The sequence below is a fragment of the Stylophora pistillata genome, chromosome 2 (assembly GCF_964205215.1).
Source record: "Stylophora pistillata chromosome 2, jaStyPist1.2, whole genome shotgun sequence".
Lineage (NCBI taxonomy): Eukaryota > Metazoa > Cnidaria > Anthozoa > Scleractinia > Pocilloporidae > Stylophora > Stylophora pistillata.
This window is the reverse complement of record NC_142520.1, coordinates 46,504,878-46,516,761: the sequence shown is the minus strand read 5'-3', so window position 1 is coordinate 46,516,761 and position 11,884 is coordinate 46,504,878. Positions and strand designations below refer to the sequence as shown.

Genomic DNA, 11,884 nt, shown 5'->3' with positions numbered 1-11,884 from the left:
AATCTGAGATACAGACAGAAAGACAGACACGGACAGAGGAAGACGGAGAAGGAGACAATAGAGCTCCTATCTTACACCGGCCTGAAAATTGAATTCTGTCAGAATTGGAATGATATCTTTTGATGTGCAAGTAAAATTGGTTCTCCTCACATACTGTGTCTCTTTACTATATTCATTCTAACAAGCATTTTTCTTTTTCTCTTCGAAACCTAACACAGTGAATCCAACGATGGAGCAAGCACCAAAGACGCAGTTTGTATTTTTGAACAGAACTTCTAGCCTATGGTGCCTAGTGAAAGGTGCGCCGGCTCCATACGTTGTATGGAGAAAAGGTGGTGTCGCTGTTCAAAATAGTACCAGCATAATATTTCAGCTTAAAATAACATCGGAAGAACACGCGAATTACAGCTGCGAGGTACAAAGAGATGGAGAGATATTTAGAAGGAACATCAGCCTCAGAGTTGAAGGTGAGGTTTCATCGCTTCGGAGGACTATGTCAGTACCTTTCATAACTAGATTATGTAAACCTCCGTGAACTTTTTTATATGCTCACTTCTTATCACACAAACAGACGGTTAAGTAAGCTACTTTGATTGTGAAATAATCTTTAACCTTTCAAAGTAACCTTTAATACCCCTTTGATTTAACTTGAACGCTATTTATAGTTTTGAATACTCATAAGTGGTAAGGTAGTTATCTGTTGAAGGGGACAGCCCGCAGTAATGATCAGAAGCAATGGATACTCTCATTTACACGCCTACACTTCTATATCAATTTAAGTCACCATGCCAAAGTTTGTCGATTTGAACACCTGCCTACAGTGAACCTGTAGTTCGTGTTGTCGGTCCATTTTTCATCTTTAATTCGGTTTTTAATCCATCTTCATTCTTATTTATGGGTAGTGTATATTGTGGCTTTAAAGTGTTGGGGTCTAGTCTTGGTAACTGTGATTTTACCGTTACGTTCTATTCAAATGGAATATTCTACCCTTTCAAATTTTAAGAATTTTAGCTGCCAAACTGAATCGTTTTTACGATTTTTTTACCTTATTTTAGAGTGTCCAGACCCGTGCAAATGCGACGTCTTCCAGCAAACTATCATGAGTGTGAATTGTAGTGGAAAAAAACATTTTTCAATTCCAAGGAAATTTCCTCTTGCCATGGAAAAATTGTGAGTACGATTAAAAAGTTATGAACACCAAGAAAAGATTAATCTCTTGGACTACTTCCCCACTAAAAGCTCTGTTCTCAGAGGAATCCCTCTCATGCTATCGTAAAAATACCTCTCTCTCTAAGGCCTTATTCCCAAAGGAATCCCTTTCATGCTATTGTAGGCATCAAGTTAATCAGGATAACCCCTTGATAACATATGATTGACGATGACCGATAGTGGAATCATCGCAATTCTTGATGCTCACAATGTTTCACACAGGATTGGCTATATTCTCTAAGATCTACAAGAACGGGCGTGGTCTTGTGTTCTTCAGAGGAACGGGCTCAAGAATAAGGCTTAAATGTGGGATTTAGTCACTTGATTTGATCCTCTATAAGAACTAGTCACACGCTTGTCTCATGAAACGATGCAAATTTAACCCTCAACGTCTAGTATAATTACAAAATGGAGAATGAGGGAGTTTCTTGCTTGGCTTAACCAAAGAGTGCAAAAAGTTGTTAAACCTCGCTAACAAAGAATCAAAAATGTAGTTAAGTTCTAACTCTCAATTTGAACTGAACAACGGTTGCAACACACACAAACCCGAAAACGTTCTGCATTACGTCACTAAGATGTGAAAAACATCAAATTTTTTAGTCCAGTTTAGTTTGTCTGTCGACGCTACTTTTCTAAATTTAATTAGTTAAATAATTGACCAGCAATTGATGTAACTATCGTGAAGCCTGGGATACACAACATTTTTTGTATGAAGACTGTAGACAAGGAATGAATTCGTGGATCAGCTAATGCTAAATTTGAACAATACAACAATTATTAGACAAGAAATATAAGTGATAGAAATCGACGTATCGGTGCATCTTGCGTCATTGTCAAGGTTACATAATTAATGATAACGTGCGTTCTGTGAAGAGGCTAAGTTGGAGCGAATTTGCATAAAATAGCGCCAAGCTAATTACATGAATAATTTAGCACGAAGAGAATCCGACTGTACATTTAATGCTGGTTTAAGATCTTGAATACACAAAATTTCATGAACAAGGCAGTCAAACTTATTCGTGCAATTCTTGATTACATTGAAGCGCTCTTGACAAATGTACCCTTAGACGAAACAATTGACATATTGGCACGCAAAACTTTCGAGAACAACTTGTTCAACGACACTTATGATCTAAACTTGACCAGTACTGACCTCGTTGATCTTCTACACGTTGTTACAAAGGGGCAGGTGTTTCAGTTGGACGGGTCCCTGTACAAACAGACCGATGGAGTAGCTATGGGGTCTCCCCTTGGACCCCTTTTGGCTAATGTATTCATGTGCGCTATTGAAGGGTCCCTAAGAAATAAAAGAAAACTCCCAGAATTCTACCGCCGCTACGTAGATGGCACTCTTGTCAAAATGCCGGATCTGGCAGTAGCTATAGAATTTTTGGATACCCTGAACCACGCGCATAGCGCCTTTAGCTTCACTATGGAGGTAGAAGAAAATGGGATGCTCCCTTTCCCTGGGGTGCAGTTTTTGAATTGTGCGCCATGCGTTGAAAAAAAGGTTTAATTTAATCCGAAAAACATCGGGCTAGTTCTACACTATCATAAACATATGGACAGCCGCTACAAGCATGGTCTCCTCGTCACTATTCTTGATCGCGTGCACCGGCTATCATCATCTTGGGCGCATTTCTCAGAAGAAGAGTGTGAACGTTTGAGAGAAGTTTTCCGTAAGCTGAGGTATCCGAATCACCTTATTGATTCCGTCAACAACAGGTTTATCACCTCGAGAGTCGCAGTGGACCAGCCTAAACAGCATACCGATGACGCCATACGGATAGTTATCCCCTATAAAAATCAGGATGCTGCAGTGTCTGTCAAACGACAACTTAGAGATCTTAGCAGCAAGGTGCAAAAGACGTTTCAACCCGTGTTTACTAGCGGCAAGCTTAAACAAGATCTAAGCCTGCGTGGGCTCAAGCCTAACATCATAACCCAGCAATGCGTTGTTTATTTATTCAAGTGTGCAATGCAGGTTATGTCGGGTACACAAAGGGCCACCTTCACACGCGCGTTGAGGAACACCGTTAAAAGGCGTCATCTATTTACAGGCATTATTCCAAAGAACATAGCACTGTTGTTGCGAACAATTTCACAGAGCGCTTCAATGTAATCAAGAATTGCACGAACAAGTTTGACTACCTTGTTAATGAAATATTGTGTATTCAAGATCTTAAACCAGCATTGAATGTACAGTCGGATTCTCTTCGTGCTAAAGTGTTCATGTATTAGCCTGGCACTCTTTTATGCAAATTCGCCTTAACTTAGCCTCTCCACAAACCGCACTTTATCATTAATCATAATGGCGCAAGATGCACCGAAACGTCGTTATCCCCGACACTTATATTTCTTCTCTCATGTATTTCCAAATCGTTTCTTGGAACAATTATTCGATACCAAAGTAAGTAGGTGAGTACAACAATCATGAGAAGCACTACATGAGCGAATTGCTGGTGCTGGTCTCACTGTATGTATCAGAAAGTGGTAAAAGATTTAGCGGTAATGGATTATTAGGCTGATAAGAGTGATCTTTGATGCAAGATACGGTCAGACGTCGCGTGCTCGTCATCATAATTACGCTATTTCCAGCCGTTAATCTTCCTTTAGTGTCCAAGTGTATTAAAGGCACTGAAATACTTTGCATTGAGGTTTCATGGAGGTATTGACACAATGACTTCATAGTTATTTATTAGTTGTTTTATTTATATATTTCCTTATGTATGGTTCTGACAATGAAGAGACTACGCGTTTAAATGTCATTCTTATCGTAAATGTTGCACACAGCATGTAATTTACGCGTTTCTGACAATTTCTAATAGAAACTTAAACAACAACAAGCTGAGGGATTTGCCTCAAGGCATCTTCAATAATTATACCCAGCTGAAATTACTGTAAGTCTAGACTCCTTTTTATGGATCTAATAGTTAACCAAAAAATCCATCTTCGACACTTTTTTTAATGACCTTTCATAGGAATTTGAAGTGCTCCTCTCCAAGTAATCTACGATCGCAATGCCGAGCCTTTTTAGCTTCCAAAAGTCATGATCAACTCCCCCCAACCTTTACATGAACACTTTAAATATACCTGAATTGATTACTAGTCGGGTAGTCTGATCATCTGGGTGAGGGTAGTCCTGAGAAGGTCTGCTATAACACGATGACTTCCGCTGGAATCATTGAAACGTAGGGCACTGGTTCCGAAAACAATCCTTCGTAGAGCTATTCTTATCTGGACAAGCAAAGTGTACGGTAATATCTTTTTACACGAGCTTGGTGAGGTGGGGCGAATTTACAAAGCTTCCAGTTACCTCGACTGTATCACCAATGATGCTTTGGTGTCACTTCGCGTGGAAGAGGAAACAGATTTCTGGGATCAGCTTTAATTTTACCGCAAGAAAATTCGAACCCTCCCTCCCCTTCCCTCCTCCTTGGATATTAACCAAATACCCTTCCTTCCTTCAAGCTCTGAGTTTAAATAGAGCTCCCCAATAAGAGAATTGTTACACAGTCTCCAAAGATAAAAATCCTCAACCTACAGTCAGTCCTGATTAAACACAAAATAGGTTAGATTCATAGCGGATAGAGTTATATAGGTTTGTTTCAGCCCTCATATTAAAGCATGTAGGAAAATACAGTATTACCAGAGATACCCTCTAGTTTAACTTAATTAATAAATGCATCGCAATGAAAAGCACTCTCTATCATTTCTTGGCAGGGATATAAGCCACAACTTGTTGAAGGAATTACCATCAAGCATATTCACTGACAATACCGAGCTGGTCACCCTGTAAGTTAGGACCCTTCCTTCCTTTTGTAAAGAATGCCCGTAACTTATCTCACACTGGGAAAGAAACCAGCAGATTTGTAGAGCACACTGACTTTTTGACAGTAAACATTTTTAGTTCTGATCGGACAGAGGTACCGAAAATGAAATGAAAATGAAATTGAATGAACCAACCACAGTGTCCAGAGGAAAACATTCATTGTAGACAATATACCCAGGTTGTCATCACTGACATGACTCAACTGTGGCAACCAAGAGTGAATTTCTTCTTAAGCGCCAATGAAAAAATATCACGGTGTACGAGAAATCTTTAATACAAATTTTGTTCACTAGGAGTAACTGAGTAAGATGGTTAACTTGTGACTTATATGCTGGAACTCAACTACGAGCGTATTAGGCACTGTGGCTTATCTTTTTGTCTTTAATACCTGTTCCGTTACAAATGAAACCGCTGATTAAAATCTTAGACAAAAGTATAGGGTGATTTTGTGCAATTGTTCCAAAAATTTTCCTTTACCAGCTTTCTTGATAGCTTACCCTCCTTTCCTCCCTTCAAACAGTATGGCCTTTCCATTAATAAGGACTGCACTAAATGACCATGTGATAATTTCGTACAGAAACATTATGCTAATAAATCCAGGACGACATTGCCAGTTCACAGACCGTCGTCAAGAAGGAGATATGATCATCCCTGAACTGAAACGAAAAACAAAAGGACCATAAGGAATAATGAGAAAATCGAGAGCTGTCAGAAACAATGACGCCATGACGACCTAAGACAAAAAGTCACAAAAACAACGGCCATACACTCGGACTAGGCAAACGTCCACTCGACTTCTGTTTTGATAAGTGTAAAGCACATAAATCGAGGTTTACTGTAGTGTTTTTCTTCCCCCCCCCCAAAAAAAAAGATCGTACGTAAATACATCAAATTTACTTAATAGTGATGGAATGTGTGTCCTCAACCGTCCCGAATAAGCCATCGCAGCTCGACTTTAAATGTAGTGATTTCTCCCACACGTTTTAAGACCTCTCAACCGACGCCATTTGAACTGCTTTTGCTGCCAAGATCTTTCTGTGCGATATCAAGTGAATAAAGAGTCCCAAGGGCCATAAAAATCAGCGGAAAAAATGCGGAACTAAAATGTGAGGCTAGCTTAAGACTTAAAAAGTTGGACCGTGACGCCATGTTTCATGACGTCATGTAGACAACACTCATACAGGAAAAATTTTAATTGCAGATTTTTTCTGTGCTAGTATGCACGCGTATGCCCGTCTATCGCATCCTATTTAAGTTGAGATTTTTAACACTTAGTAGTCATCCACTTGGAAGATTATGTTTTGCAATCACCTGCACCAGATAAGTTATATATTTGTCTCGGCATCTTACCTTGCCCCTCAATGATATCATCGTCACCTGGCTTATGATGTGGACCACGTTCAATGACAGTGTGTAATGTCAAGCTTTATGTATTGCGGCAATGAGTAATGGGAGAAGGGAGAAAAGGCAAGTGTAAAGAATTCGGCTGCTTTTCAGCGCTTTACACATACACACACGAACACAAGTCTCAATTGTTTTTGTCCCAGATTAAAGTTCGTAATCCTATCTTAGCTCTCCATATATGACGTACGGCATTTTTGAGCAAACACAGCTCCTGCACTATCTTTAAAAGCACATTTGAATCAATACCTTTTTATATTACTTTTGTTAGGGCGTTAAACAATAACCAGTTGAAGAAATTACCATCAGGCATTTTCAGTAACAATACCCAGCTGTTGGCGCTGTAAGTTCAGAGTCTGTTTTATTTGTGTAAGAAACGCGTCAAGTCCATCGCGCATTGATAAGACTACCAGCAAATATGAGCAGCGATGTCTTAGGTCCAAATGAAATCAGCTACGAAGTAGGAATGTTCTGTTTACGTGGACAGGGATTTTATTTTTCCTTGCAAGTACAATGGTGAAAGCGAGAGGAAGGAGGGTGGGAAGGGGGGGGGGGGGGGAGAGGGAGCGAAGGTCGAAGCTAGGTCACATGTTAATCAGATTAAATGAGTAAGATGGTTAACCTGTGACTTTTATGTTGGAACTTACCAGGTATACCAGGCACTGTGGCTTATCTTTTTGCCTTTAATATTTGTGCCGTTACGAATGAACCCGCTGTTGAAAATCTTAGACAAAAGTAAAGGAGGATTGTGTGCAATTGTTCCAAAAATTTTTCTTTACCAGCTTTCTTGATAGCTTACCCTCCCCTCCTCCCTTCAAACAGTATGGCCTTTCCTTTAGTAAGGACTGCACTTAGTGACCATGCGTTTATTTCTTACACAAACATTATGCTAATAAATCCAGGACGACATTGTCAGTTGACAGACTGTCCTCAAGAAGGAGATATGATCATCCCTGAACTCAAACGAAAAACAAAAGGATTATTAGGAATAATGAGAAAATCGATAGCTGGTAGAAACAATGACGCCATGACGACCTAAGACAAAAAGTTACAAAAACAACGGCCATACACTCGGACTAAGCCAACGTGCACTCGACTTCTGTTTTGATAAATGTAAAGCACATATATCGAGGTTTACTGTAATATTTTTCTTTTTTCCAAAAAAAGGATCGTACTTACATCAAATTTACATAATAGTGATGAAAATTTTATCATGATAGTTGCTAACATCTTAACATATGTTATAGGCTTCAATTTTATCATAATATATTTTTAATAATTATTATTAACACTTAGTAGTCACCCATTTTGAAGAATATGTTTTGCAACCACGTGCACCAGAATAAGTTATTTATTTGTCTCGGCATCTTACCCTCCCCCTCCCTGATATCATCATCGCTTGGCTTATGATGAGGACCACGTTCAACTACAGTGTGTAATGAACGCTTTCCAAAATATTTTCCGTTTTTCCAAAATAGCATTTTCCAACAAAAATGGGCTTCTCAAGGGTAATTGAGAGCTAGTTTCCGCAAAAAACTGCCTTTTACTATCGACCTAGTAAAATTAAGGCACAAAAGTCGTAGCATTTTTATGAAAACACACGGAATCCATGATTTTTTGGAGGAAGGACTTTTATTGCAAAACTTACGGATACTGAAATGGTGGCTTAGAAAAAAAAATGCAAAGTTTGGGTTTCATTGCGGACTGTTAAGTTTACACGAATTATATTGACAAAATTTCTCCTTAATTCACTGACATAAAAAAAAAACCCTCAATTGTATACATATAAGTCGGATGGACAATCATAGGAGCTTCTGTATCCTTTATTTTATTAGAATGTTTCTGAAGGAAGAAAAACGCAACTATTCAGAGGCATGTCTGCCACTGTTACAACAAAGACAGTAGAAAATGAGATTACACAACTTACTTAGCAGGATAACTAGCCATTGTATTCAAAAAATAATCACAAGTAATGTATTTCTCAAATTACTTTCTCAAAATGTTCCAAGCTGCAAAAATTCTGCATCCCAAGGTGTCCCATGCTGCAGAAATTCTAGTCCCAGATGCCCCATGCCACAGAAATTCTGCAGCCTGAAATACCCTACGCAGCAGAAATTCTGCAGCCCTAGATGTACCATGCTGCAGAAATTCTGGAGTCCCAGATGCCCCATGCCACAGAAATTCTGCAGCCTGAAATACCCCACGCTGCAGAAATTCTGCAGCCCTAGATGTCCCATGCTGCAGATATTCTGCAGTCCCAGATGCCCCCGCCGCAAAAATTCTGCATCCTGAAATACCCTGCGCCGCAGAAATTCTGCAGCCCAAGATGTTCCATGCAGCAGAAATTCTGCTGCCCAAGGTGTTCCATGCTGCAGAAATTCTGCTGCCCAAGATGTTCCATGCTGCAGAGATTAAGTCAATTGTGCAAAAGAAAAGACTACACAGAGTGTTAAGTTGGGCAACCCTACGGTATTGTATAGCATAGTGGTGGATTTTACAAAGATAATTATTCAATTTTTCTCCCTTAAATATTCCAGGTCTTTTTAATTGGCCCCTTTTTTCTATTTTTAGTTTTTTCAAGCTAACTAATGAAATTTTGAGTATAGAGAGGGACTATGAACCCTTCCCAAAATGGCAGCCACAAAATTAAGGGGTCCATTCATAACATTTCCAGATTTGAATATCATAAATTGTCTCTATTTTATGCTTAAATACTGTGGAGATTCCCAAATTTTTATTTAACAGCTTTACAGGAGGGTAGAAACCCTTGTCTGTAAGCTTGCTAGTTCGCATTGTGATGCAGTGCTTAGCCAAACTGCATTTCGGCCTTCCTTTAAGGCTGCCACCGTAGCATTCCTGTGTTGCTGCAAACATCCACTAGTGTCCCCTTCCCTTGACAGCTTCTTCACAAGCCAAGTGTAGGCTCCAACAGGTAGTGGTTTCATACTGCTACACTGCGAGGCCACAGGTTCTACAAATATCAAATTTTCGTTGTTTGTAAGAGAGCAATGTCTTGGGGTTATTTGCCTTGACGCTGACCAGTGTCCCACCACAAATGTGTTTAGACAGTCCTTCAAATATGGCCCTCAAATATAAAATGCATCAGCGTAAGAGTACAGTGTTTCTGTGCCTTCAAGTATTAAGGTGGCTCGTACTAGTTTCCTCGCGCGGGGAACAGATAACTCTTGCGTCACGCGCGAGAGAAACGTGCGAAAGAAGCGCGAGATTAAAAGACGAAAATTTAAAACAAAGATGGCGGCGCGAGGAATTTTTTCTAATTACGTGAGAAGTTTACCTAAGAGCTTGTATTTGATGTGTTGAGCAGCCACTGTAAATGCAGGAGATAGAAACTAAGATAAAGAAGACGATTTTTGGAGAAGTAAAGGCTGCTTCACTTCACATTTAAAAGAAATATTCAACCGATATGACATCTTGCGGCGGCGAAAAAAGAAGAACTCAAGTGAAGGATAATCTACCTGAAGTGGAAGAAGACTTTGAAACTTCAAGGAAAATAATATGATATAGCCAGAAGTCGTGTGTAGGATTTTTAACATGAGCCCGGGAGGCTGTCTTTGACAGCTGTTTAATGATTTTCTTAGCAGTAAACGTCTGTAAAGATCAGATCGTAGGCGAGCGCGCGAGCACACGCAATTGTCAGCGGTAGCTATAACAGATCATGAGCAAATGTCGATCTTCTGGAATCCAGATTTTTAAATGCACGAGAACGCGCGTGGAAATTGCTTAACTCACGAAAGGTATTGCATGAAAAAAAGTCCGGTGACCCCTTCTTTTTATTGTTCCAATATGATAATAACGTCGAAAGGAATCATTGCAAAAACAAACTAGAAAATTCTACGGAAGTAAATTTGCGAAGTGTGAAAATTGCCTTTTTTTCTAGATTTTCTGAAATTCCGCTCCATAGAATTTTTTAAAAATCTTTGTGCATTTTCCTTTTCAAGTGCCAAAAGAAATCACTGAAAAAAATCATGGGGTCACCGGGTTAGTTTTCGAATTATTTAAGCCACAAGCTAAAAAATGCGCCTGGATAAGCCTATGAAAGCATTGCCATGGAAACTGCTAGTGACGAAATGACACCTAATTTTGGATAACCAATGATTATATAATTCAACCCTGTAAAAGTGTTCAACTGGCCTTTGTCAGTCTTTCTGTTGTATTTTTTCAAAGTTACAAACCATCAAAAAGATGAAAACCGGTACGAGCCACCTTAAGAGCCACTGACCACAAATATGGAGAATCCGCTGACAGTTGCAAAGTTTCGTAATTCGTTTTATTTTTTCTAAAGGACCCTTTAAATGAACCTTTTTTGAAAATGACATCAAAAAGTTCTATTGCTTTTTTTTCTCCCAAAAATCGAAAAGTTCGAAATACACCTAAATGGCTGTTGTCCCCCCCATTAAAGCTATGACAAAGTATGCAACTTCGTACGCTACAGAGCGATGCAATCCTGCTTTTAAATTTTGTGTGCTAGCAGATGGTTTGTTCATCTCTCGAAAAATATTAATTTCTTGTCATTTTGTTACGTTTAAATCTGCTTAGTGACCCGTTGAAATAAAGTACTTCGCTTCTCTTTTGCGGAGGTAAAATAAAGGTCAACTTCAGTGGCCTGTGAACAGGTCTGCCACATATACTTACAAATCATAATGTACATCAACTTAAAGCTTTATCCTTGTATTTTAATTCTTCCAATTCTCTATCTTGGCCCACCTTAAGCGGCGTGTCTAGGTTTACAAGAGTTTGGGCTATTTTGTCAAAAATGCAATGTGAGCAGCTGTCCCGACCCATTTGAAGGCCATTAAAAGGTCTTGTATGATATATTTACAATCATCTTAAAGCTTTGTCCTTATAGTTCAATTCCTCTGAGTTTCTTTCTTGGCCCCCCATAGGTGGCACGTCCAGCTTTAAAAGAGTTTGGGCTAAAAAATGATAACAAATGTAACGCTATCCGTTGAACGACTGTCACGCAAGGGTTCAAGGCCAATCTTTCAACTTAGCCAGGAATGTACCAAATACATAACCTCTTGCGCGACAGCCATTCAACGGGTCGCATTACATTTTTTATCATTTTAGCCCGAACTCTTTTCAAGCTGGACGCGCCGCCTATGGCGGGTCAAGAAAGAAACTAAGAGGACTTTAACTAGAAGGTTAAAGCTTAAAGAGAATATATATTTTGATTTGTAACTATACGATACAAGACCTTTTTAAAAGCCTTTAAATGGGTCGTGACAGCTGTTCAGCGGTTCGCATTGCATTTTCGACAAAATAGCCCGAACTCTTGAAAACCTGGAAGTGCCGCTTATAGCAGGCCAAGATAGAGAATTGGAGGAATTAAAATACAAGGATAGAGCTTTACGATGATGTACATTATGATTTGTAAATATAAATGGCAGACCTGTTCATAGGTTTATTTTACCTCCGCGAAAG

At 39.3% G+C, this 11,884-nt stretch overlaps 1 protein-coding gene and 1 pseudogene across 1 annotated transcript; both read left to right on the top strand.

Moving 5' to 3' along the window:
* The first annotated feature begins 220 nt into the window (after positions 1–220).
* Positions 221–5,384, top strand: LOC148739880 (uncharacterized). The gene is made up of 4 exons (XM_088747148.1): positions 221–467; positions 1,056–1,170; positions 4,038–4,109; positions 4,933–5,384. Exons 1-4 carry the CDS (start codon positions 230–232, stop codon positions 5,006–5,008), a joined length of 501 nt encoding a protein of 166 aa, XP_088603274.1. The 5' UTR covers positions 221–229; the 3' UTR covers positions 5,009–5,384.
* Positions 2,642–3,450, top strand: LOC148739881 (uncharacterized; annotated as a pseudogene).
* Positions 5,385–11,884: the final 6,500 nt, after the last annotated feature.

Excerpts from the sequence above, each read along its gene's own strand:
- LOC148739880 (XM_088747148.1), top strand. The coding sequence starts at position 230 with ATGGAGCAAGCACCAAAGACGCAGTTTGTATTTTTGAACAGAACTTCT. Across the intron at positions 468-1,055 it reads CATCAGCCTCAGAGTTGAAG|AGTGTCCAGACCCGTGCAAA; the intron begins GTGAGGTTTCAT and ends ACCTTATTTTAG. Across the intron at positions 1,171-4,037 it reads CCTCTTGCCATGGAAAAATT|AAACTTAAACAACAACAAGC; the intron begins GTGAGTACGATT and ends AATTTCTAATAG.